At 37.9% G+C, this 22,474-nt stretch overlaps 2 protein-coding genes across 5 annotated transcripts in view; both read right to left on the bottom strand.

Moving 5' to 3' along the window:
* On the bottom strand, positions 1-10,733 carry sass6 (SAS-6 centriolar assembly protein). 2 transcript variants are annotated; one of them, XM_042005958.1, is made up of 16 exons: positions 10,555-10,733; positions 8,714-8,774; positions 8,482-8,561; positions 8,280-8,384; positions 7,177-7,345; positions 6,350-6,427; positions 5,934-6,053; positions 5,287-5,478; positions 4,751-4,945; positions 4,490-4,579; positions 2,949-3,128; positions 1,650-1,731; positions 1,107-1,231; positions 928-1,010; positions 399-487; positions 1-198 (listed from the first exon to the last, which is right to left on the bottom strand). In XM_042005958.1, the coding sequence occupies exons 1-16, from the start codon at positions 10,614-10,616 to the stop codon at positions 146-148; spliced, it is 1,764 nt and encodes a 587-aa protein (XP_041861892.1). In that variant the 5' UTR covers positions 10,617-10,733; the 3' UTR covers positions 1-145. The 2 variants fall into 2 exon arrangements, with proteins under 2 accessions (XP_041861892.1, XP_041861893.1); XM_042005959.1 differs by having other exon boundaries at positions 2-198; positions 1,122-1,231; positions 10,555-10,732.
* Positions 10,734-13,712: 2,979 nt separating this feature from the next.
* nfic (nuclear factor I/C) overlaps positions 13,713-22,474 on the bottom strand; it is a 32,247-nt gene continuing 23,485 nt past the window's right edge. For all 3 annotated transcript variants that reach the window (XM_042005652.1, XM_042005653.1, XM_042005651.1), the window contains one exon: positions 13,713-22,228. In XM_042005652.1, the coding sequence (XP_041861586.1) occupies positions 22,208-22,228 (21 nt within the window). In that variant the 3' untranslated portion in view covers positions 13,713-22,207. The remainder of the gene's footprint in view (positions 22,229-22,474) is intronic.

A 22,474-nucleotide genomic window follows, 5' to 3' on the forward strand; every position in this document is an offset into this window, starting at 1 on the left:
GAAATTTAAAATCCATTTTATTTAACATATATTCTTTAAAAGTTTTATACAAGAGCTGAGAGCATGACACAAGTGGTTAAGGTTTCCTCCTAATGTGGAACTTAAAACATCATGTTGTGGATCACTGGAACCAGCAGCTTCACTTTCATGCAGAAAAGTACGCTGAGGCTATGGAGGGTTTTGTACGCTGCGGTAACTCTGGGTAGGAAAAAAAAAAAAAACAACAAAAGATCATCCAATGTGCAAATCAAAATCCTTATTCTTCATTACAAACACAAGGAATTTACGGCATTGATAGGCTTTTGAGAGGCAGTGATGTTTGATATCAGTCCATTCCTAAATAAGATTTAACAGATGTGAACAGTTCAAGTAGGGCTACAAATGAGGAGCAGTTTTACCTCTGTGAGGCAGATTGGATGATAGAGTGTAGAGCGGGATGCTAACATCCTTCTTGCCAAAGTACTTAGGATCCAGGCCAGCAGAGTCTCTAATAACAACAACAACAAAAACATAGACACACTCTCTCATTTAACACAAATACAGATCATATTGCTTAAAAATTTCTCTTTAATTCATGGATCTGAGCAAACCACAGCCGGAGGAGCATATACTGACGTTCCACATTTTTACCCATCAGACTAAAATATTTCAGCAGAATTTCTTATCAAATTTGCTTAAGCGCCCAGTTTGTTTAATTAAGAAGTGAACAGAATCTGACCTTTCATCTAATAAAAAAAAAGAACAAAACTTTTCTTAAAACTTTATTACTCTTTTAATGCTGACATTAGAAAGTAATATTTTTGTTTAAATAGTTTTTATTTGTATGTTGTGGTACAGTAAAGAGATTAAAAATTGAACAACTAAACACTAAACAGTTTATAAAAACCTCAGTATATTTGGAGAAACAGAGCAAACATCCAAACTCACGGCTGTGTGACGGCTGTCGGCTCAGCAGGACTGAACGTCACAGAGGATGCAGTCGTTCTGCCTGTCTGAGGATAAAACTGTGCCTACAAAAACAGAGATGTGTTCAACCGGCAGCAGAGTAAAAGGTGGAACTGTTGCTATAAAATTAGTGTAGAAAACTGATAAGAAGCCAGACGCACAGAAACAGGCCATACCCTCAGTCCTGGTGCTGTGGAGAGAACTGAAGGATTCTCCAGAGGCTCAGGAAACTGTGTCTTTGTGGACAGCTGGTTTTCATTTAGCTGCTTGTTAAGCCAACTTATAACTGCAGTAGAAATACAACAGAAGATGGGAGTTGTTAATAACTCAGATACCAGATTATTGTAATTGCAAACAATAAACACATGGAAAGGGACAGGAGTTTATGATCCTCTGCCTTCATACAGAGAACGGCACTTAAATCATCAGTAATGTAATAGACATTGTGCTGTATTTTGAGCTGAAACTTGAAAACATATTAGGACCATGTTAGTTACATGAACTTGTTCCTAACCATTATCAGCATTGAGGTTGTTTGGTAAACCTAAATGCATTTAAAAATGGACCACAATTTAAGGACAGAGAAGGCAGATTTAAAGGTAATATGGATCTATACACAGGAATCTGCTGTTTTATTTTTTTAAATAAAGCATTCAGTCCTGTTTAAAGAAAAAAAAAAAAACAAGTCAGGCCAGCTTGCTTACCGTTCTCATTTGTTTTTAACACCTCTCTGCTTTCATTTAGCTTCTGCATCGTTATCTCAAGCTGCTCCTTTAGTTTTGAAATCTGAAAGATAGAAAAAAATTGCATGAATGTGATGTTTTTTGTATCAATAATATAAACAGATCTAAATAACCTGTAAACTTACAATAATGATGCACTTTTCTCAAGGTAAATGTTTTGGCAGCTCATTGAAGAAGCTAAAGCTAGGTACACACAAAGATTATTGGGCTGTTTTTGTCCCGATTTTCCCTCTTCCCATCCAAGGAAAGCAAACGCCTGATTATCTTAAGTCTTTCAAGCTTATCCTGTGGTCTGAGGTGTTTGAAGAACAAATTAGTTCCAACAATTGGGAAGGATATAAAGTCCATGATCACGCTGTCTTCAGTCTGTTTTTTCAGTTCTGGATTTTTCTGTTAACAGTAGTCGCAAGACCACCATCATTACTTCATCATGTATGTCCTCTGCCATGCTGGGTGTTGCCATGGTTCTTCTTCGTTTTTCCAGTTGTTGCTATTTTTCTTCTTCTTTGTTTTTGTTACACAAAAACTCTTCTTTGTTGTCACATTTGATCACGCAAGATTTCTGGTTTAGAGGACTAGATTCTAGATCGGCTGCAGGACAGAAGCGTTATGTGTGTGTTGTTCTGTGCTGCGAGTATCGGAGCACACCACATAGTACGATCAAAACTGTTAAATGTAAAATAAAAAATCTCACAAAAAAATCTCTTCAGATTTAGAAAATCCTTGTGTGTTTACCAGCTTTAGACACTGTGTTGAGCCCAAAGGATTCCTGTTCACTGCGACCTGATTTGTTCATATCATGTTCTGCTGCTTTCTGCACTTATAGTTTTAAAAGATCACTGATGAGATCAGTTTAGTTTTATAATTATCAATCACGCAAGTAAAACATGCCAGTCTCTGCATTGGACTGACAAAGAGTCAGGTTTGGGCCAAAAATTACCTCTGTTGGCACACCTGCAAACCCAGGTCCTCCAGACCTGGTTACTAAAGCCCAGATTTACATTTGATTTCAGGTTATAAAGCAACCTCTAGGAATGCTCTCCTGGCATCATATTTATCTTTAACACTGATATCTATGGAAAATCAGGCATAAAACCTTTGATAATGAACATAAATTTAGAAGAAAAAAAACAAACAAAAACATTTGTATTACACAAGTAGAGAGAGATCTGAGCATGAAAAGAAGGCTAATTTAAGCTCTGCTTTACAAAATGACTAATGTAAGCAGTGTGTCAGTATTTCCCTTTTTTGAAAGCATACCTGCTCATCCTTGGTACTGAGCTGCAGCTGAGCACTCTGTAGATCCTTTTCAACGCTCTGAAGTTTGTCTGATGTGTCCTGAAGAACTTTCTCCTGGGACACAGTTACAGTGTTTTTGACTTTTATTTTTCCAACAAGGCCTCGAACCTCTCCTTGAAGCTTCTTGATGATACCGTTAGCCTGAGTAAGAAACAGGACCAGCGTCAAGGACAAATACAATGTTCCATTTTCTTCTTTTTTTTAATATTATTAGCTTTTCTTAATAGTTTTAGCATCTAAAAACTAATTGTTCTCTCGGGTGGGACCATCCACCTAAATAACAGCAACTCGTATTTCTATTAAGTGACTGTGCTGTTTAAGAACGTTTAAAATTTCTATACTTATGCATGAATGACCTCAAACCTCACCAGATTTTCACTCATGTCCTACAAATAGATTACAATAATCCAGTTAAATGAATGGAGCTCTCATAGTGAAACTCACTATTCTAATCAATGACAGCATTTTCCCTACAGCTTATTCTGTCTTTGTGCTGATGAGATGCAACTGATGTGTGATGAAAAAAGGTTTAAAGGTGGAGAGTGCAACCGGCTTTACTATCACAGCCACATTAGTACACTTACATGACACTACTGTGTATAGTATTGCCTTTCCATAATAATACTCAGTTAAAGAGACAGAGGGGGAAGGGATGCATGTTGTGTGTGTATGAGGGCATGTGAGAGATTATGATCAGGTGTGTTTTTAAAATTGTTGTGTGTTTTTAACACTTTGACCTATTTTTTGTATGAAAAGTGCTTCATAAGTAAAACTGATTTAGTTTTAAAATGCATGTAAACATTTGAGTTTGACCAAAATTACATGACATCAAAGCCTTGACTTACATACACAGATAATGTGACCGTAGCTTGAATAACTCCTGCATGTAAATATAGGGCTAACTGATAACAGTACAAACAAAGTTTTTCACTATGACAGGAAATTGTTAAATTTAGTAATCATGACATTTCTCTACAGGAGGCAAGCCCGTTTCCTCCATTACTGCCGCTCCTGTCAGCTCTGAGGTGTATCAGCAGAGGATCAATTTCGACCTCCAATTTGTTTCTGTACTTTCACACCATACAATGTGCAACAAAGAAGCATCAGTTCAGGCATGAAAAGGCGGATGTGTAAGAGGCTACTAAGATCTGAACGTTTCTAATAAGTCACCAAGTCATTACAGAGCTGGTTACATACATACATACCTACATACACACACACACACACACACACACACACACATACATAATAAACAAATAAATAAATAAAGAAGTTTGCAGGATATTTGTGCAGATTTTTTCCAATTTAGTTCTTTTATTCATTTATCACCCGTTCAAAAATCTGATGTCTCAGCATTTTTTTATGTTGTTTCTTTAATCTTCGAACATGACTGAATGTGGAACGTTCGAAGGTCAGATTTACAACCAGACTGTAATTTTAGTTGTGGGTATGTTATAGGACTGTGTGTAGCAAAGATGCAGCCTGCAAACAGCTTCACAAACCTTTATCAGCTCATCTGACAATGATTTCACTGTTGCTTCAAGTTTTCTTAACTGAACTTCTTTACTTTCTGCATTCTCCTCCACTGATTCCTAGAGGGGGAAAAAGGACTTTATATATAAAAATAGACACAAATCAAAGACCATATTTAGAAGGTCGGGGTAAGATAGTAGTGAATGCATTATGTCAATGGAGAGCCCATAGTTCATTTCAGATGTCAGAGGCATGCTGCTGACTGCCAGCATGACAGGCATAGCTCCTACCTTTTGCTGCTGAGTTGCTTCCAACACCTCTTTTGTGCGGCGCATCAACAGTTCCTTATCTTTGCTTTCCTGCTCCAGAACGGCTACTCTCATCTGCAGCTGGCTCACTAAACGCTCCTTTTCATGGACCTCTGTATCCAGAGTGCTGTTCTCCCTCCGCAAACTGAGAACCTGCTGCTTCAAACGCTGACATTCCTGCACATGAAAGGTTACAACAGAATGCAATCCAACAGCAGATAAAGTCAAACTCGCACATGATTCTGATCATCACTCTAATCCATAGTTATAATGTTACAATACAGGAGATCTTCTGAGTCTGTAAAGTTATGTTCACAAAGAAGAAAGAAGTAGGAGTAAGTCTGTGCATATCTGAGACAAGAGGAACACTATGTAAATGAGAACTGGTTCTCAAACATTTTTTTTACCTGGTTAAATAAAGGTTAAATAAAAATAAATGCACAATCTGTGTGCAGACAAATAATCAGTCAACTGTCATCATCATAGCTCCAATAGAGTAATACAGTAGATTCACCAACCTCCTCTGAACCCACTAGTTTAATCTTCAGGTCTCGGATGACAGACTCATTTTTGTATTTCTTCTCTGTCAGCTCCCTGCAGGAGCCCTCCAGCTCTGTGACTCTGCTCTGCAGTTGCTGGCTGCTTTTCTGATGAGTGCTCTCCAGCTCCTGACGCAGGTGCTCAGTCTCATTTTGAAACCTGCTTTGTAACTGAGCATAAAAACAGAAACAATCTCTCCAACCACTCCTGCAGCATCATTTATGGAATGATCCATATCCTGATGGTCTAAACATACATCATCTGTTTCATGAGTTTCCATTATGTAGGGAATATGAGGTTTAAATCAAAGTAAACTGCAGTGAGAAAGCTTGTTCAGCAACCACCCTGAATCAGGAGCTGTTCAGTTCAAACACTAGAGACAGATGTGTACTTTAAAGTTTAACATTTACCAGCTGCAACTTGTGAAACTGCATGTTTGAGTCTGATTGTGTCATTGAGGCAAAATGTGGTGACAGTGTACTGTGTACCAGGACAAAATGGGATTCTGAATACTTAGAAGAACATGGAACACCTGCCAGGTGGTGCTGGAGACTGACACTGGAAAAGAATGAAGGTCACATTGACAAAATTATTAAACAGAACCATAGACAGAGGAAACTCTCACCTCTAAAACTTTCTCCCTCTCCAGCTGTAACTCCTGACAGTGCCGGCTGGACAAAGAACTGCTCTGATTTGTCCACTCTGAACGCAGTTTGTCCAACTCTTTAGTCTTCTCTGATAGAGTCTGTAAGAAAATGACAATAAAAAAACTAAAAATTATTTGACACAAAGCCCCAACTCATAGAGAGAAATATTAAACATGCCACTATCATGGTCAAAAGCCGTAGCTCTGTAATGAATTTCTCAGACTAAGAACTAGTAAATATTAGCTTACAGTATTTTCTCAGTGGCCTGTCTTATAAAAGTACCAGCCGAACTAAAGACAAGAGGAATGTATACACTACCCACCTAGCACTACCAACAGAATTACAATGTTGTTTTTCTATGAGACAACAAACAAAACCAAAACAAAAAACAAACCTGTTGGGCATAACTCAGCTGTCGGCTCAGATCATCTTCAATCTTCTTCAGCTTCATGTCGACGGCCTGCTTTTCTGCCTGAAACAACAAAGTCACACAGTCAATCTGAGCAAATATTTTCTTTCAGTGTTTGCATGAACAAATATTTATGCAAAAGTAATAAGAAAAGTAAAAGACAAAGTATGTGCAGCCTACTGTCGATAGGTGACAGCTTCCTTCTTTTTACTGCTATATACACTTCATACTCATTAAGTGTATTATAATACAAGCAAATTCCCATTACAGCTGCTCTTATCAGAGGTTATCTGCTTCAGACAGCACAAGGAGTCAGAAACATCAGCTGAAGAGACAGCTGTTAATCAGAAGTCCCATCAGGGTCTGATAAAATCACAAATGAAAAATCCTGTGTTTTTGTTTCCACTGTATTTACCTTTAATAAGTTTATTGTACAGCTCACAGCCGTGTCATTAGTCTGTAGCTGCTCTGCAGGACAACCTAAGGCTAAATCGACTGCATTTATATAAGTTTTATAGACTTCAACACTTAGACTGGAGGAAGCAGGGGATGAAATCGCCAACACCCAGACTGAAAGATGACCACTGTCAGTCTAGTACTGCTGTTACTGCTGAGCTACAAGAATGTGCTGGTGACTGAGTGCAAGTAGCAAACAAACAACATCGGCTGACGTCCATATGAATGTTGTCATCGAATCTTCCATCTCATTTAAAACTAATGATACAGAAAACTACAGACAATATCCCACCCTGTCCTGACATCAGTTTAAAGTCACATATGACAGGTAGTATCACAATGTGGAATGAGCAAACCTTCAGAGTAGAAAGACACGTTGCCAGGTAGTCTTTAATCTCTTTGTCAGAGCCTTGGACCAGCCGTAAACTCAAGTGGTTCAGGTGCTTGAATGCATTTGTCTCTACAACACTGAAGCTGACAGGACCTTCCAGCAGGGAAGACTGGCATGTTAACTGCAGTAAAAACCTGGGGAAAAATTATAATAATGTATTCATTCTATGTGGATGGTTTAACTGGTAGATATCATCATAATATTGTCAAGAATTTCAGTTTCACATCACAGTATTGTGCAAAGCTTTTACTCACTTTGGGTTATTCATTTCTTCTATATTAGAAGTCCATATTATTCACTATAAACAGATTTTATTTACATTTGTTGGGCAAATTGTAAAATATTGTAGGAAAATATGGCATGCTGGCAGCTGTTAGCATTAGACTGATATTATGTACTTTTGACTGCACTCTTCTAAAAATAGATCTTTGATGTTGTGGAATTTATTGGAGCCACTCTCACAGTTTATCAGCCACGCAGACCAGCTTAACATGTTTAACTTCCAAACCATCATTACTATGTGTTGTGCTAATAAGTCTTATGAAGGTATTTTCTGGTGTGACAAGAAGCAAGAACCCAGAAAAACTGAGACAAGTCTTATGATTAGATGATGAGCCTTTAAAATATCTGGTACAAAAAGAATTTGGTTTGTTTGTCAAAGAGCTGGAACATGCTCAAGGATGACAGAACTGATGTTTGTTTCTTACATGTCTGGAGCTGCGTATTGACAGATGAAGCTCTGAACCCACCAGATTAATGGTCTTATTAACCCTCAAAGTATCAGCTTGTGCATCATACAAAACCATGAAGTGAGTCAGAAGAAAAGAAAACACCACATATGGACTGCCTTATGTGGTACACTTTTATATGAATATGGGCAATAAATCAAAACTCTTTGTAGAATAAATTTTTTAAGCATTGCATTCTAAAGAATTTTTCCTCAAGCACTGAGAATGTTTCCATAAAACTGGATGAGGTACGCAGGAAGAGTGATTTATCAAGACTGATAGAAGTTAAAACATAACAATTTAACTGCACACTGTAAAGTCTAGTAGCATTTCTCCATACCTTGGATTGTCTGACTCCTGCTCTAAGCAGCACAGGTTCAGCAGGTCAATAAACTTCTGAGGAAATGATGCAAAGTCTATCAGCAGGCCCTGCTGCATTTTTAAACTAACCAAACACAAAAACCACAAGTGTAAAAGAGTTTGTTAGTGTCCAGTATTCAAACATGAACCATTACACCTCACACAGTTCTAGCAATACGAACCTTTGGAAATCTTCTTCTGATATAGACAGGTTGAAGAGAAAATATGGATCTACATCATCAGTTAATCTCACCAGAAGATCCTAAAATGAACAAAAGAGAAGTTCAGTCATCGAAAATATCTGCCTTTAATCAAATTTACACCAAAAGGAACATATGTCTAATTTAAAATTACAAAGTACTTTCAATTATTTATACAAGTAGTTTGAATTATTCATGCAAAACTTCCACTGACCCTTTTATGTACGGGACTTGTTGTCAACTGAAGCTCAATGGTGACGCGGACATTTGCTTTCCTGTAAATATAAGTTACTAAATCAGGTTATCATCATTTTGAGAAGTACTGATGATACAAGAATCAGTTCATCAGTACCAGAAGAATTAAAGCCAGAGTACAAGGTTCAGTTTCCCCAACATTTCGGTCAAAATGTTTATATAGCCGGAAAGGTTATTTCAACTGCATCTTTTGTAGGATTACTCTACTCACAGGTAGGGTTGTCATTATTACTTAATTTCACAGTTAACTGCAGTATTAAAACACCACAATTAATCAATTACAGAAGTCACTCAGTATTGACACTTTCCATAAAGGATTATATCCAAACAATACAGGCATATGAGCACAACTTGCGCACGAATAAAAATTTTACACTACATACCCATGTAGTTGTGACGGAGAGTTTCGCAGTTCAAATAAGACTTAGCGTGAGGTCGGTGCATTTTTACTTTTTAAAAAGAAATATTTTGTAGTTGTCAGTGTGCAAAGGCCTGTAGAAGAAACCGTTATTAATTTCAGAAATATGTTGTTTTATATCTTTATTCTCACTGTTCCAGTATTATGTATGTTTCAACCAGCAGCTATGCTGCTACAGAGCAGCTGCAATTCCAAAGCTAAATAGATGTTTTTCAGTGCATTTCAAAATTTTCTTCTTAGGTTCAGAAGAAATGTACAAAAACATTTTTTGTGATGTAGCTGGGTCACTGCAGAACAAGAAAGAATTTTCCAAGACCAGATGTAGATTCAGTAGCCTTTTCCATCTCTTTTCTTTGAGAGAAATACAGTTTATAAAGAGTAGGCCATTTATTTATTGTTTACATAGCATATTTTGTTAGAATGAGGCTTTGTGGTTACTTTACTTTGTTTCTATATTATTTTGTCATGTTAGCACTAAAATATAGAAAGAAATTAAATTTGAAAAATCTATCAGACCTTTTCATTTAATTTGACGTATTTATAATGTTGGAAAATGAACACATAACAATCAAGATAACTGTAAAATCGTGATGACTGTTCTTACAATAATTGTACCAAAACAAATGTTTAATCCCGACGTTCCTACTGACAAGCATTAAAGGCAAGTGTTTCATGAGCTGGATGCTGAGAGCAACAGGACTCGCTTTTTAATCAAACTACATGTGTATGTGTGATAGCAGCTTAGAGCCTGTTCAGTGTATCTTGTAGCCATAAGCAGCATTTAACATCCCTGATACAATAGAGTGATCAGCTCATGAGGTAAACAAATTACTTCAAGGGATTAATTAATAACATAATGCAAAGTTTATGTCAGGTGTCACTTTCCGTGCATGCACAGAAATGAGGATTGGACTGAAGTTAGGGCTCAATGTGCTTTTTAATCTGTAAGGTGCAGTGTGAGGTATGGGCAAATAAATCTTTAAAACCTGCATTAATATAGAAGGAAACCTAACGCAGAGGCAGCAGAGGATTGAATAAATTCATACAATCATATATTTATGTATATAACACTGTCCAGCATGTAAATGTGGAACTTCTTGTTGAGATTTAAAATGTTGAATCAGTCTGCTGTGAGCATGTAACATGTATTAAATATAAATCGTGAAGACTGTGTAGCTTTTAAAAAAATACACCATCATTATATGAAATTTATGTAATATATAATTTAACATAAGAACAGTGAGAAAAGTCGATGTTCCAACATCGGAGTCTAAAATGGTGAATAGGGTATCCGGTCAAACCACTTCACTGACCGTTAAAATTAATTGAGTTAAACCCGCTGAAGAACACACCCCTTTCTTCTCTCTAAAACACACACCAACCTTTCTTCACAGTCTCGGCACCGCACATGAACTTGTAAGACTTTGCTGAATAGTTCCTCCATGGTTCGCCGTTTCTAACCAGGACAGCGTTAACTTTCACCACACACTTTGTTTCTCATCGACATTTGTAATTTGCCGCTTTTCAGCCGCCAACTGAATCGTCCTAGAAACGGAAAACGAAACATTTAACTCTTTCCGGTCAGTAAAACTACCAACATCAGCGCCACCTACCGACCCGGAGTGGTACTTAGTGATGGACGAGGCAAGTATTTTCGAAGATTCGGCTCTTTTGGCTCGTCTTCCCAAATGTCTCTTCATTTAGTATCACTCAGAAGAACTTTCTTTTTCTTTTCTTTTAGCCTAATTTAGCAGTTATGAATGGTCTGTGTGTTGGTAGGCAAATTTGTGTTTTTTTAATGTGTACATTATTATAACAACTAACTGCTACATTTTCTGTAAAGCTATTTAATGATGTCTTTTACATCTTTGTAAGCTGAGCCAGTGGAGATTCACCCCTGTTTTTATGTCCTTTTTTTTTTCTTTAGGCAGTAAGGAAAACTGCGGAGAATACAGGTGGGATCTGCACCTCGCATGCAGTGTGGTTGGCCTAACAGTGGTGGTCACTTGACTGTACTTGTAGATCTGCTTTTCCTTGCAGTGTGAGATTGCAGTGTTGGTGATTGTAGTGGGCTCTTGTGGTGGTAATTATTGTGGTCTGCAATAGAATTTCCCAATGGGCAAAGAGGTCGAGCTGAGAGGGGGACTGTGAACATGTTTATTTCTGCTATAAAGTTGGTATTTTTAATATGGGAGTCTATGGGGATTTGCTCTGTTTTTCAGCTAGCCCCTAGCGGATGAGGGGTGAACTGCAGTTTTTTTGCAATTCCGCAAAGGCTTCACATTTTACAGGCCGAGGTTGGCGCTTGGTGTCAATGCATAAAGTGGGCAAAAATATGAATATGGCGCTGTAGCGCACCCTGTAATGTTTTGTAAAATAACTGAGTAACTTTCATTCACTGAACTCAAGTAAAAAAAATTATTGTTACTCAATTAGGCAACTCACAACAGAGTGCTTTAGTGCGCTCTGTAATGTATCTCGGAGGCTATAAGTCAGAAACCAACTTCATGAGCTGTGCCCAGTTGCGTTTTGTGAAAAATATTTGTATTCACTTAATAATAATACATCTTTATTTGTATAGCACTTTTAAAAAACAAGGTTTACAAAGTGCTGAACAGCACACAGCAAAGTAAGATAATAAAATCACAAAGAAGACAAAAGACACATGCATGAGTACATTTCGACAAATAGAAGTCTGACAATAAATAAGTCAGAAATAAAATAGATAAATAATTAAATAGGTTACTAAAAGGACAGTCGATAAAAGTGTATTTTAAGAAGTGACTTAAAAGATGATACTGATGGTGCCAGCCTTACCTCCTCAGGCAGGTCGTTCCAGAGTCGAGTGAAAAAGCTCGGTCACCTCTGGTCTTGAGTTTCGACCCTGGCACAGCTAAAAGGGACCTGCCTGAGGATCTAAGGCTGCGGGGAGGCTCGTAGGGTGTCAGTAACTCTGTAATGTAGCTATGTGCCAGACCTAAACGAGCTTTAAAAGTAATCAGTAAAATCTTAAAATCAATTCTAAAACGTACAGGGAGCCAGTGCAGTGAAAACAGGGGTAATGTGTTGTCTGCTACAACCAGTGAGAAGCCGAGCTGCTGCGTTCTGAACAAGTTGGAGGCGAGAGAGGGATTTATTGTCAAGACCAGAGAGGAGGGAGTTGCAGTAGTGGAGTCTGGAGAAAATTAGAGCATTGATAACTTTTTCTAAATCGGGCCGGGAGAGGACTGGTTTGATTTTACTGATGGTGCAGAGGTGAAGGAAACAGGACTGGGTGACTTTTTGATTTGAAGATGAAAATTAAGATTGGAATCAATTATGACACCTAGGTTTCTGGCAGAGGGGGTGATGTTAGAGGAGAGAGGATCGAGACTGTCTTCAAAATGGGCGGTGGAGTAAGAAGAGTTGATTAAGATCATTTCAGATTTAGAACTGTTGAGTTGTAGAAAGTTTTGTGCCATCCAACTGTTCACATCGTTGAAACACTAACACAGCAGCTAGGCTTCCAGTGTCCCATGGTCTCAGCGGGAGGTATATCTGTGTGTCTTCCGCATGACAGTGGAAGGACATGTTATGGCGGGCTATAACATGTCCTAGGTTTTATATATATATATATATATATATATATATATATATATATATATATATATATATATATATATATATAATTTATTGGCACATCAATTTGTTTACTGAACCTTTTTTATATTTCTGTATTTTTAATTTTGGCAGTTTTGGTCGTCCATAGAAGCTAGTTTCTACTCCTCTTGTAATTTTAAAGTAAAATTCAAACCATGAAAGGTGTCATTCGACACAGGAGAGCCATTTTAACTTTTGTACGTCACGTGACACAAATATGGGTACAATTTGGCATACCCATTTTATTTTATAAGTGAACTTAATAATTAATTTTAATTTACTTTTTACTTGATAGAAACAGAGCTGGTGAGAACATGGATGATAGGCTACCCCTCAGAATGGCACAGGTTTGGCCTGGACCCCGATCTCTCACTTTATGTACCTGCCTGGACTACACCAGTACACTCACTGTCATCCTTCCTTATTTCACGCATGATCTCAGTCTGTCCTCACGCTGATTGACTAGTTGAGTGAAGACCATGCTGAGCAGCTTAGCACAGTGACGTAGTGTGTGTCCATATAATGCATCAGGGCAAGCAGCCTTATGAATGTTAAACTTTTTAAATAGATTTGTGACACTTTCCTGACTAATAACCAAGTCATTCTAAGGTACAAGAAACTTGTGTAACATGGAAATATCATTTAAGAAATCAGATCTTTCAAACCAAGAGAAAAATATATCAAGTTCTTGTAATCAATGTCTCAGAAGACGTTTGGTGTCAGAAAAAGACATGTTTGATTTATGCCATGAACTTCCTTTCTAATCATTTCCATGCAGCTCAGAGGACACCCTACTGTACTTCCTTTCAACAACTGCCATCAAACTTGGTAATATTGTAGAATTCTTCTCAATCATAATTACCATAAGGACGTTATATGAACCAAATGAACAAACACGAGGTTTCTAAGTTGTATAGCTTGTTTATTGATGTAATATTTTTGCATAGGGAAACATATTCGTTTTCAGTAATGAATTAGAATCTGTTTAACAATGGTAAATGTGGTTCTAAAGACATTTTATCAAATATGTTAATATCCCCCACAGCAGATGAATAATATGTCATATGCACGAGTTCAGAAAAGCTGTCACTTAAATCATGATACATTCACAAAGGAACAGAAACTTGAAGCAGAAGCCCAGAACTTTACTGTGGAAATAAAGGCTGATGATATCTGAAACAAACTGTCAGCGGTCTTGTTAAAACTGCTCCAATCTGGAGCAGGAGCCCTTTCCACAGTAAACATAGAGGTCAACAGTCCACATCTTCCAAATACAATCTCAGTAAACGTACCTTCAACTCATCTAAAGTTTTTTTTCTTTTTTTTTCCAAAATATTTGTATACCAGTTGTGCATTACTGCACAGTTCTGAGTGGCTACAATGTATTAAAACTGTACAATGGTACAGTTAATTAGAGTCATCAAGATGAGTTCATTGGTTAGACAAGACAGTTCTGGGACACTTCTTTGTTAGACGATGAATAAGCAAAGCAGTAATACTGTTATTTTTTATTATAATTTTTTTTTTTTTTTTTAACATTTTTTTTAAAGTGTTTGAGTACAGCAGATAACAAGACTGATGGACGCCACAGCTCTCTGCTTCACAACAATCTGGTCGACTGTTATCTGGAAGACCTCATGTTTGTTTGTAAAAATATTTAGTTATCTCATGGCCAAATAAAGCATTTCAGTTCATGTGTGCACAGCTGTTGAGAAAAGGCCTGTGTGGACTGTACTCATGCAATATCATATGGAAACTTCATGCCTACACTCTCTCTGATGTAAGGGATACATATACATATATAAATATATCTGAAATCAAGCAAAGCAGTCCTTTACAATATCTGAAAAATTATGATAAAAAAGCATAAAAATCTATGAGAAACAATCCTTTCATTCATTACACAGTCTTCAGCATACAGAGTAAACGGCGCAGCAGCAACAAACCTGCAGACTTAAACTTGTCAGATCAGTGTGGTTTCCCCGTCACAGGGAGGCTGCACCTCTGCAAATTTTAAAGATTTTTTCATCTGCGCTGAGTTTAACATCAGAGGAGGGATTTTGTAAAGTCGTGAAAAACACAAAAGGAAACTTGAAATTCTTGCAACTCTGGTAATTTTGCAGAAAACAGCAGCAGGAGAGTAGAGTATTAAATCACATGAAAAGTTGACAGAACAAAGGTTTTCAAATAAAATTTTCCACAAAACCTACGCTTTGTGCTGTAAAATGAGTTTGCAGCACGACACACACTCAAATCACAATAAAATCAACTCCGGCTGTGATGGGGTGAATTTTATAAAAATCCTCTGCCAGCAGAACAGCAGCAATATAAGCAGCAGTTGCTTTGCGCTACATCATACAGAGAACAGAATCACCAAATAATCATGACATCTCTGCAAACACAAAGTCAGTACTGACCATTACTGATATTCAACTGTCAGAGGAACTCAGCTCCTGGCCACATCTTCTCCACATTAAGCAAGAAATCTGATTTTTCAGTCAGCCATCAGTTTTCAGTTCTTATAACTTTAGTTAGGAAGCACTAATTGCTGCATAGTTAAAGCTCATGAATAAAATAGTAATTGTTCATACATAACAAATGTGTACCAAATATGATAGGTTTTCCTGTTGGTAATTATTTGACAAAGCTGAGTTAGAGCATAAAGCCAACACAGTCTGCCTTATGATAGACAGTATGAGGTCTTTGCTGTCATAAGACCTCAATTTTACTCCTGCCATCAGCTTTTAGATCACTAACAAATACTGTAAAGAAAATATGAAAATGGTCAAAAGATGAGCAAACTAATGATGCCGTCTACAGTGACTTCCTATCCATATTAGTACAAACACGACACGTGTACTAATAACATCAGATCATATGTTTTGACTGAGACACGATCAGAACTGTGAGACAGGCTAACATGTCCTGGGTGGACAGAATTGTGGCATCAGAGCTGAGCTGAAGATAAAGCAGATAAAGAAACATTCCAACACTTTTAGACATCATCAACTATTTATCAGTAAGTGAGAAGCTGCTGATTTTCTCCCCTCCTCTGTTCTTGGTAGCTGTTCATAATTTTTTGCATGTAAAATATTTTGCAAGTGCAACCTTGAGAAAACAAAAACAAGGACACAGCTTAAGTTCCTGTGTAATGTGAAGAAGCACGAAGCCTCCAACGTCAGTGGCTGCATTTTCTCTACAGTTTCTTAACTCTTTGGGTTGCTTTATGGCTTGTCACCTTAGGTCCTGCACTGTGATGGCAACATTGAGTGTTTGCATACAACCAGTACTGCTAAGCACAGCTTACAAAACACTGAAGATGAAAGTAGCAGTACAGAGACAGGCACTGCTTGTTGAGATCATTTTTGGTTGCTGTTGACCTGCTGGTTTATCAGAATGGAGACCGAGAGATAATGTGTATTCTTCCTCTGTGTGGACATAGTGCTGTTATGTCAGATTTTCACTGCAGAATCACTGTGGCCAAAATAACTCACTTTATAATCATATCTATAGAAATTAGTAAATTTTTTATTGTTTGGCCTCTTTTTCTCTAAATAACTAACACTCAAACACAAAGTTAAATGAATAAAGAATTAACAGTGATGACATTTTTACAATATTAAGACAACCCTTGAATGCATCCGTCTCTTGACTCGAGGTTAGGAAATTTCAAAGATCATGAGGACAGTGATTATTTAGTGACAGATTGATGGATGCTCACGGTTGCCAGCTGGTGCTGCTGGTGTACAGATCTGAGCAGGGATATGGTAACTAAACACAGAATGCACATCATGGCAATCAGCTGGAGCAGAGAAATGAAATTTACCTCTGCACTCCCAGTTTGATGTATGGAATCTCTCACTGTGTTTTTGTCTTTGGGTTTACTCTGTCAATTTAACCAAGAAACTGTAGCTTGACAAGTTTTAGTTTTCTTTACTGATGCTAATCCAGCATTTAATCCCAGACACGACCCGACTCAGCCACAGTCAGTCCTATCAGGGCTTTATTTGTTCAGCATTTTAACATGGAAACCATTTTATCCTTGTTTGGAAGTTTTTGTGTTTGTTCTGTCTTCATGCCATCTAAGAACAACTTCATCCTAAAATGTTTTCACTTGTGATAAATGGCCCTCCATCAAGCTGATTCATTTAATTTATACTGGTGTGTCTTTCAGCAGTGTTTTTTTTTTTCAATAAACCTTAGAGGGTAAAACAGCTTCAAATATAAAGCTGAAGCACCATCATTTTGTGGGAAGTACTTTTCAATTAGGCTTATAGTTTCTGACAGAACTCCCATTAAGGGGGAGTGTTTATAACAGACAGTGCAGTTCTCCCTCTGCTTGGATCTGTCAACATCAAACACATTTTATATTCAGTTTTGGGTAAGTTTGGAGCAGGTTTATTTAGGATGTTCACCATGGAATGGGCCTCCTCTACAAACGTCCTAGAAAGTCATGAATTTGTATCGTCTACAGATGTGTCAGCAAATTTTCAGTGAACCAAATGAATGAGCTGTTTTTAAATTCTAAGTCACATACATTTTATGGCCACTTTAACTTAGATATTAACTTACATGATGGATAACATGCCAACAGAAAAACATAGAAAAAAAAACTAACAACTCAATTTAATTTGTAATTCTGCAAAATGCATCCAATAAAAATTGATTTATGTCTAAAAATTTGGCTGCCAACACTGAAAGAACACAGAGGTATGTTATCCAGGTAACTTCATGTCTGAAATGATCCTTATTCGTCATCTCTCACACAACTACATGTTAACACAGCCACAGTCTCCCCATTTCATGGGTTCACTTACTGTCTCAATCCAAACTAAGTTTTATAACTAATAATTTGTACATATCTTTATACACATGGCTGTGTTTTCTACAAGAAATAACAAATTAACCCCAAAAAAAGACGAGTGGAGTAAAAGTAGTATTAAGTACACATAACTGGTTTGATGGCAGGATGTACTCTATGTGATTCAGATCAGAACTAAGTTATGTGTGGCCCTTTGCAGCCTTCAGTCACATGCAGTTTTTTCACAACCAGTTTTAGAACTGCAGACTATTGAAGTTTTAAATACTTCAATTCCAGGAGCATGAGAGGCTAAATGTCTGACATTGCATGCTCAACACAGAGAGGACATTCTCCTCTACGAAACACTATCAAATGGGAATGTCTGTATTAATGATGAATATTAAAACATGATGACACAGTTAACTATCCTCTCTAAAAATGGCTTGTTTTTTTGTGTTTGTTTTTTTGGGACATTTAAACAAACTCCAAGTCCAAAACCTTCAACTTTCACATCCATGGAAGCCAAAATGTCACCACACACTGCTGCCACACAGACAAACACTGAAATTCAGCAGCGTGAGTGACGTTACAAGTTAATGTTTATTTCGCATTTCAGCCATTGTATCAGTTTAAACAGCAGAGCCGCTGAACGAGAACACCTGAGTGTGGCCAACATCAGCTTCCAGTCTGCAGGACAGAAGAAAACAGTCCAACATTTTGAAGCTTTTCTAAACGCTGATCTGATCTGAGCACTGCTGTTGTTTCAAAGCTTTGTTAGTCTCAGCTGGTTTGATGGCAGGATGTACTCTATGTGATTCAGATCAGATTTCAAGTCAAACATTGAGCTATTCTCACCCTCCCAGATTTACATCCAATGAAATCTACAGATGGGAGCAGTAGAAAGAAAAAGGGAACCTCTGTAATAACCATCAGTTTAAGTCAGTTTAGCATGTTTGAGTCTGTAGGGTAACCTGCCACAACCTAAAATCGTTAACCAGAAAAGTCAAGCCATCCCACATGCAGCTTTTTAGAAGTGCTAACAGCTGATCCATGAAAAGTGTCGTCACTTCCCATTAAGTGTTTCTGTTTTCTAACTTAAGGCAAGGCACATAATGTGTTATGAGACATCGTGCAAAATAGAAGCTTTTAAGAGCATGGCTGTTATCAAAATTCAAAGAAACAGACAACCTTTCCACCCACAGTTCTCTAATGAAGAGCAGAGGGAGGAAGAGGAGGAAAAGCAGGATAGAAATGAGGAGGTATCGTCAGGTTGAGCCATGCATTCTTGAGGTTAGCACAGCGACCACAGCAACACCATGCAGCCCACATCAGCTTTAAGCCGATCCAATTGAACCATAAACCAGAAGGCGGCTTATATGAGGAGTTTCTCCACATCAAAAACCTTTCTTGGGACACACTGAAGAGATAAAGGAAGAGAGATCAAGAGAAGTCTGCTTCCCATCTTCCTGCAGAATGCCTTCTGGAAGTCCATGCAGGTACAAGGTAACCTTACCAGCTGCTTGGTTAGATTAAGGAAAACAATTGGGTTTTTATCAAACCCCTGAATAAGGTTTACCTCATCATAGAAAGCAAACTTCTCCCACCAGAGACTTCGGATCTACAGAAATGATGCTGATGTGCAGCCTGTGTACATACAGTGAACAGACTGATTTACAAGGACCAAAGAGATGCTAAATCAAATGAAGACACATCTGAAAGTTTAGAAGCCTTATACTGTGTATTTGTACGTGTGTATGTGTGTGTGCACATGCTTGTGTAGGGAAAAAAAAAACTCATTCCAATACTGATACATTTAGACATGCAAAGAGGAAAAAGGAGATAAACTGGAGCTTTTGTCCTGCACACACAAACACACACCTGTCCACATCTTAACCAAATACATGTTAAAAGCAAAACACTTCATGATGCAACATGGTCTCTTTCCCTTGCTTGTTGTACTTTTATTGTTCTTTGTGATCCCACAGATGTTTGCCTCCTCCAGAAAATTAAACAAAACTAAAACCAAACTTCTAGATGAACTATCTGCTCCCTGCCACGTGTTTATTCTTCAGGCTCTGAGTTTCAGTACATTCAGAATGAAATAAATACTGGATACAACATTAAACTATCAGAGTCCAACTTTAATATAATGTAATGAATATAATGGATATATAAGTATGGAGTGAGACAATGCTTGGTGTGGTTTTAATATACAGAAACATATTTAGGGATTGAGTCATAGCCAGGCAGTCATGCAGTAACTTTAATGTTTCATATATTGTAGAAGATCTCTTTTTAGTGACTGAATGTCAAAGCTCAGACCCACAGGCATCAGAACACATGAAATCTCCTCATTCCTCTGTATTCCTACTGAAATCAAAGTTAAAAAGACTTGGCACGTCAGATAATCTTCATTTGTTTTTAATTTCCTGTTGAATGTGCTGAGACACAGAGCCTGAGGAAATTATCTGAACATGAGGTGACTGCTGGTTACAAATGTCGGTTCGAACTTTGCTTCCATCTTTTCAGATGCCTGCTGTTGTGTGATTTGCCACTAAATTTAACTTTTGGAGTGCAGATCCGGTATGAACGAATTCTGGAATAACGTCAGCAGACAGACAATCTGCTGTTGATAACATAAGTTATTTTAAAAAAGCAAAATTAACAAAAAAAACAGCAGAAACACCAAACATTTTTTTGTTCCCAACCACAGGGAACAGACCAAAAAGCTACTTCATAACTACAGATAAAATACAATTTGGCACCAATTATAAACTATCATCCCTAAAAACTCTTTTGTGTTTAGTGTTTAATGTTTATCTCCACAATAATCAGTGAAATGATGAACACCTCATGGAAAGTCTGAGGAGTACAGGGTCTGGAGCTCTTTCTGGAATGCCAATACAGACGTGTTTATTACCTCCGCTATGACTCTATTCTTTCCAGAAGCATGTGGTTTTGGGATGTTTACATTGTCAGTTAGGAAAAACTGTCTGGACCTAAGAAAATACCTGTTTAATCAGCATTAAAATGCATTAGGTAAGCTTTCAACAGAATAAATACTTTTGAAATATCACTAAGTCTTAGAAGCGGTGAAATTCGGCGAAAACAAAAAATTACTTTGCCACTGCAGTGCAGTGAGGATGCAAACACAGGGTCAAGGCTGGACACAGATAGCTCAGGATCAACCCTGCTTTAAATGCTCCATGTGTTGGTTGGACCTGAAACCAACCTGCTGCTCACCTGTCCTGTTCACCCGAGTCTCACCCGGCCTGAACCAGAACCACACAGCTGCTGCTGCACACACTGATCACACAGGTCCAAACTAGTCAAGAGCACTGACACACATGCTCACAACGAGCTCATCAGCATCAGAAACTTACTTAGTGCCTTAGTATGGTGCTTTCTATATCTGTAACACAAACCAAATTCACACAATATCTCTTGAAAAAGACATACATCCACACACACACACGCAGCTGTGTACATTCATTTCCTGTAGCCTCAACTACAAACAGCCAAAACTTCATCTTCACTTTTAGTACTTGATGATGCACGTGTAAGGACTTGATGTCCCTATAGAGAAGAGACATGTCTGAAATGTGAGTGTGTAAACATGTAACATGAGTAAAACCTAAACACACACACACACACACAGGAACTCCCCACAGCAGGCTACAGTTTGAAACTCAGCAGACAGAGTGCTGCTGGCTTTGCTGCCACTTAACTCAAACACTGCATCTGTCACTGCTGAAACAGTAACATCACGGTCCCGCCGTGCACCCAACCTGTACTGGCGTCAGCTGGAGCACTGTCTGTTTTGGGTTGGAGGCAGAAACAGAACACAAATTCCACTGTTCCGTGTTTTCTGGTAAAAAGCACAATCAAGTAGTCTTAAAAAAACATGAGCCTTGCAAAGCAACTGAATGGTTTCAGGCTGATTGTCAATAAAAAAGACAAAGCCTCTGTCTTTTGGTGGATGGGAAGAGAGAGGTTAATGCGCCATTTCAGCTTGTTTCAATAAAAGTTAAAAAGTGCAAAAAAAAAAAAAACATTATTCAACAGGCTCTATTTTATAGTCAGTTTGGAAAATAATGGAGGCTTATTTGCATATATTATAAGCAGCACCTGCAGCGGAGAGGGGCATTCTGGGTTAGGGTTGTTGGTGTTGGGGCTCTATTTGGGCCTGGAGTAAAGGCTGACATACATCCCAGGAATTCAGGCCTCATCCTGGGGACACTGTTGAGTTACAAGCTTCTCGGATATGCTGTGTTGAGGCCAGTTCTGGTCTGTAATTTACCTGAACCTTTCACCAATCTACTACTTTTCCTTGAAAATCACAACTTTGTGACAGTCATGTAGTGACTTGCAAAAACAGCTGTGCAGCATCCATCTTCCATCCAGGTGGTCTCCTCTGGATACAAACACATATATAAATATAGTATCGTGTATATTTATATATGATCAGGTGTTGTGTTTCTACAGTGCTGAATGCGTTTTTTTTTTCCTTCTTTTTCTGGTCACGTCCCAACAGGATTGTCTCCTTTCCTCCAGGACAGCACTTCCATAAGCATCATGTCTCCTCCAGAGTTCGTTCAGTTACCCAGATACCATGACTGCAACAGAAGAAAAAACATGATCACTGTTTGCAATTTCATTTTATTTTCTAGATTTAAAAAGAAACTCAGAAATCCAACCAAGACAGTGAGCTTCACTTTAACAGCAGAATGACGTCAGTGTGAGGCTAAGCTTTCTATTCAATCTTACACTGAATACACACAAATTACTACAGCACAGTAAAAAACACAGTGCCAGTTTAAGAAGAAACAAACCATTTTCTAATGAGACCTCCCCTTCATTGT

This window comes from Melanotaenia boesemani, chromosome 14 (genome assembly GCF_017639745.1).
Source record: "Melanotaenia boesemani isolate fMelBoe1 chromosome 14, fMelBoe1.pri, whole genome shotgun sequence".
Lineage (NCBI taxonomy): Eukaryota > Metazoa > Chordata > Actinopteri > Atheriniformes > Melanotaeniidae > Melanotaenia > Melanotaenia boesemani.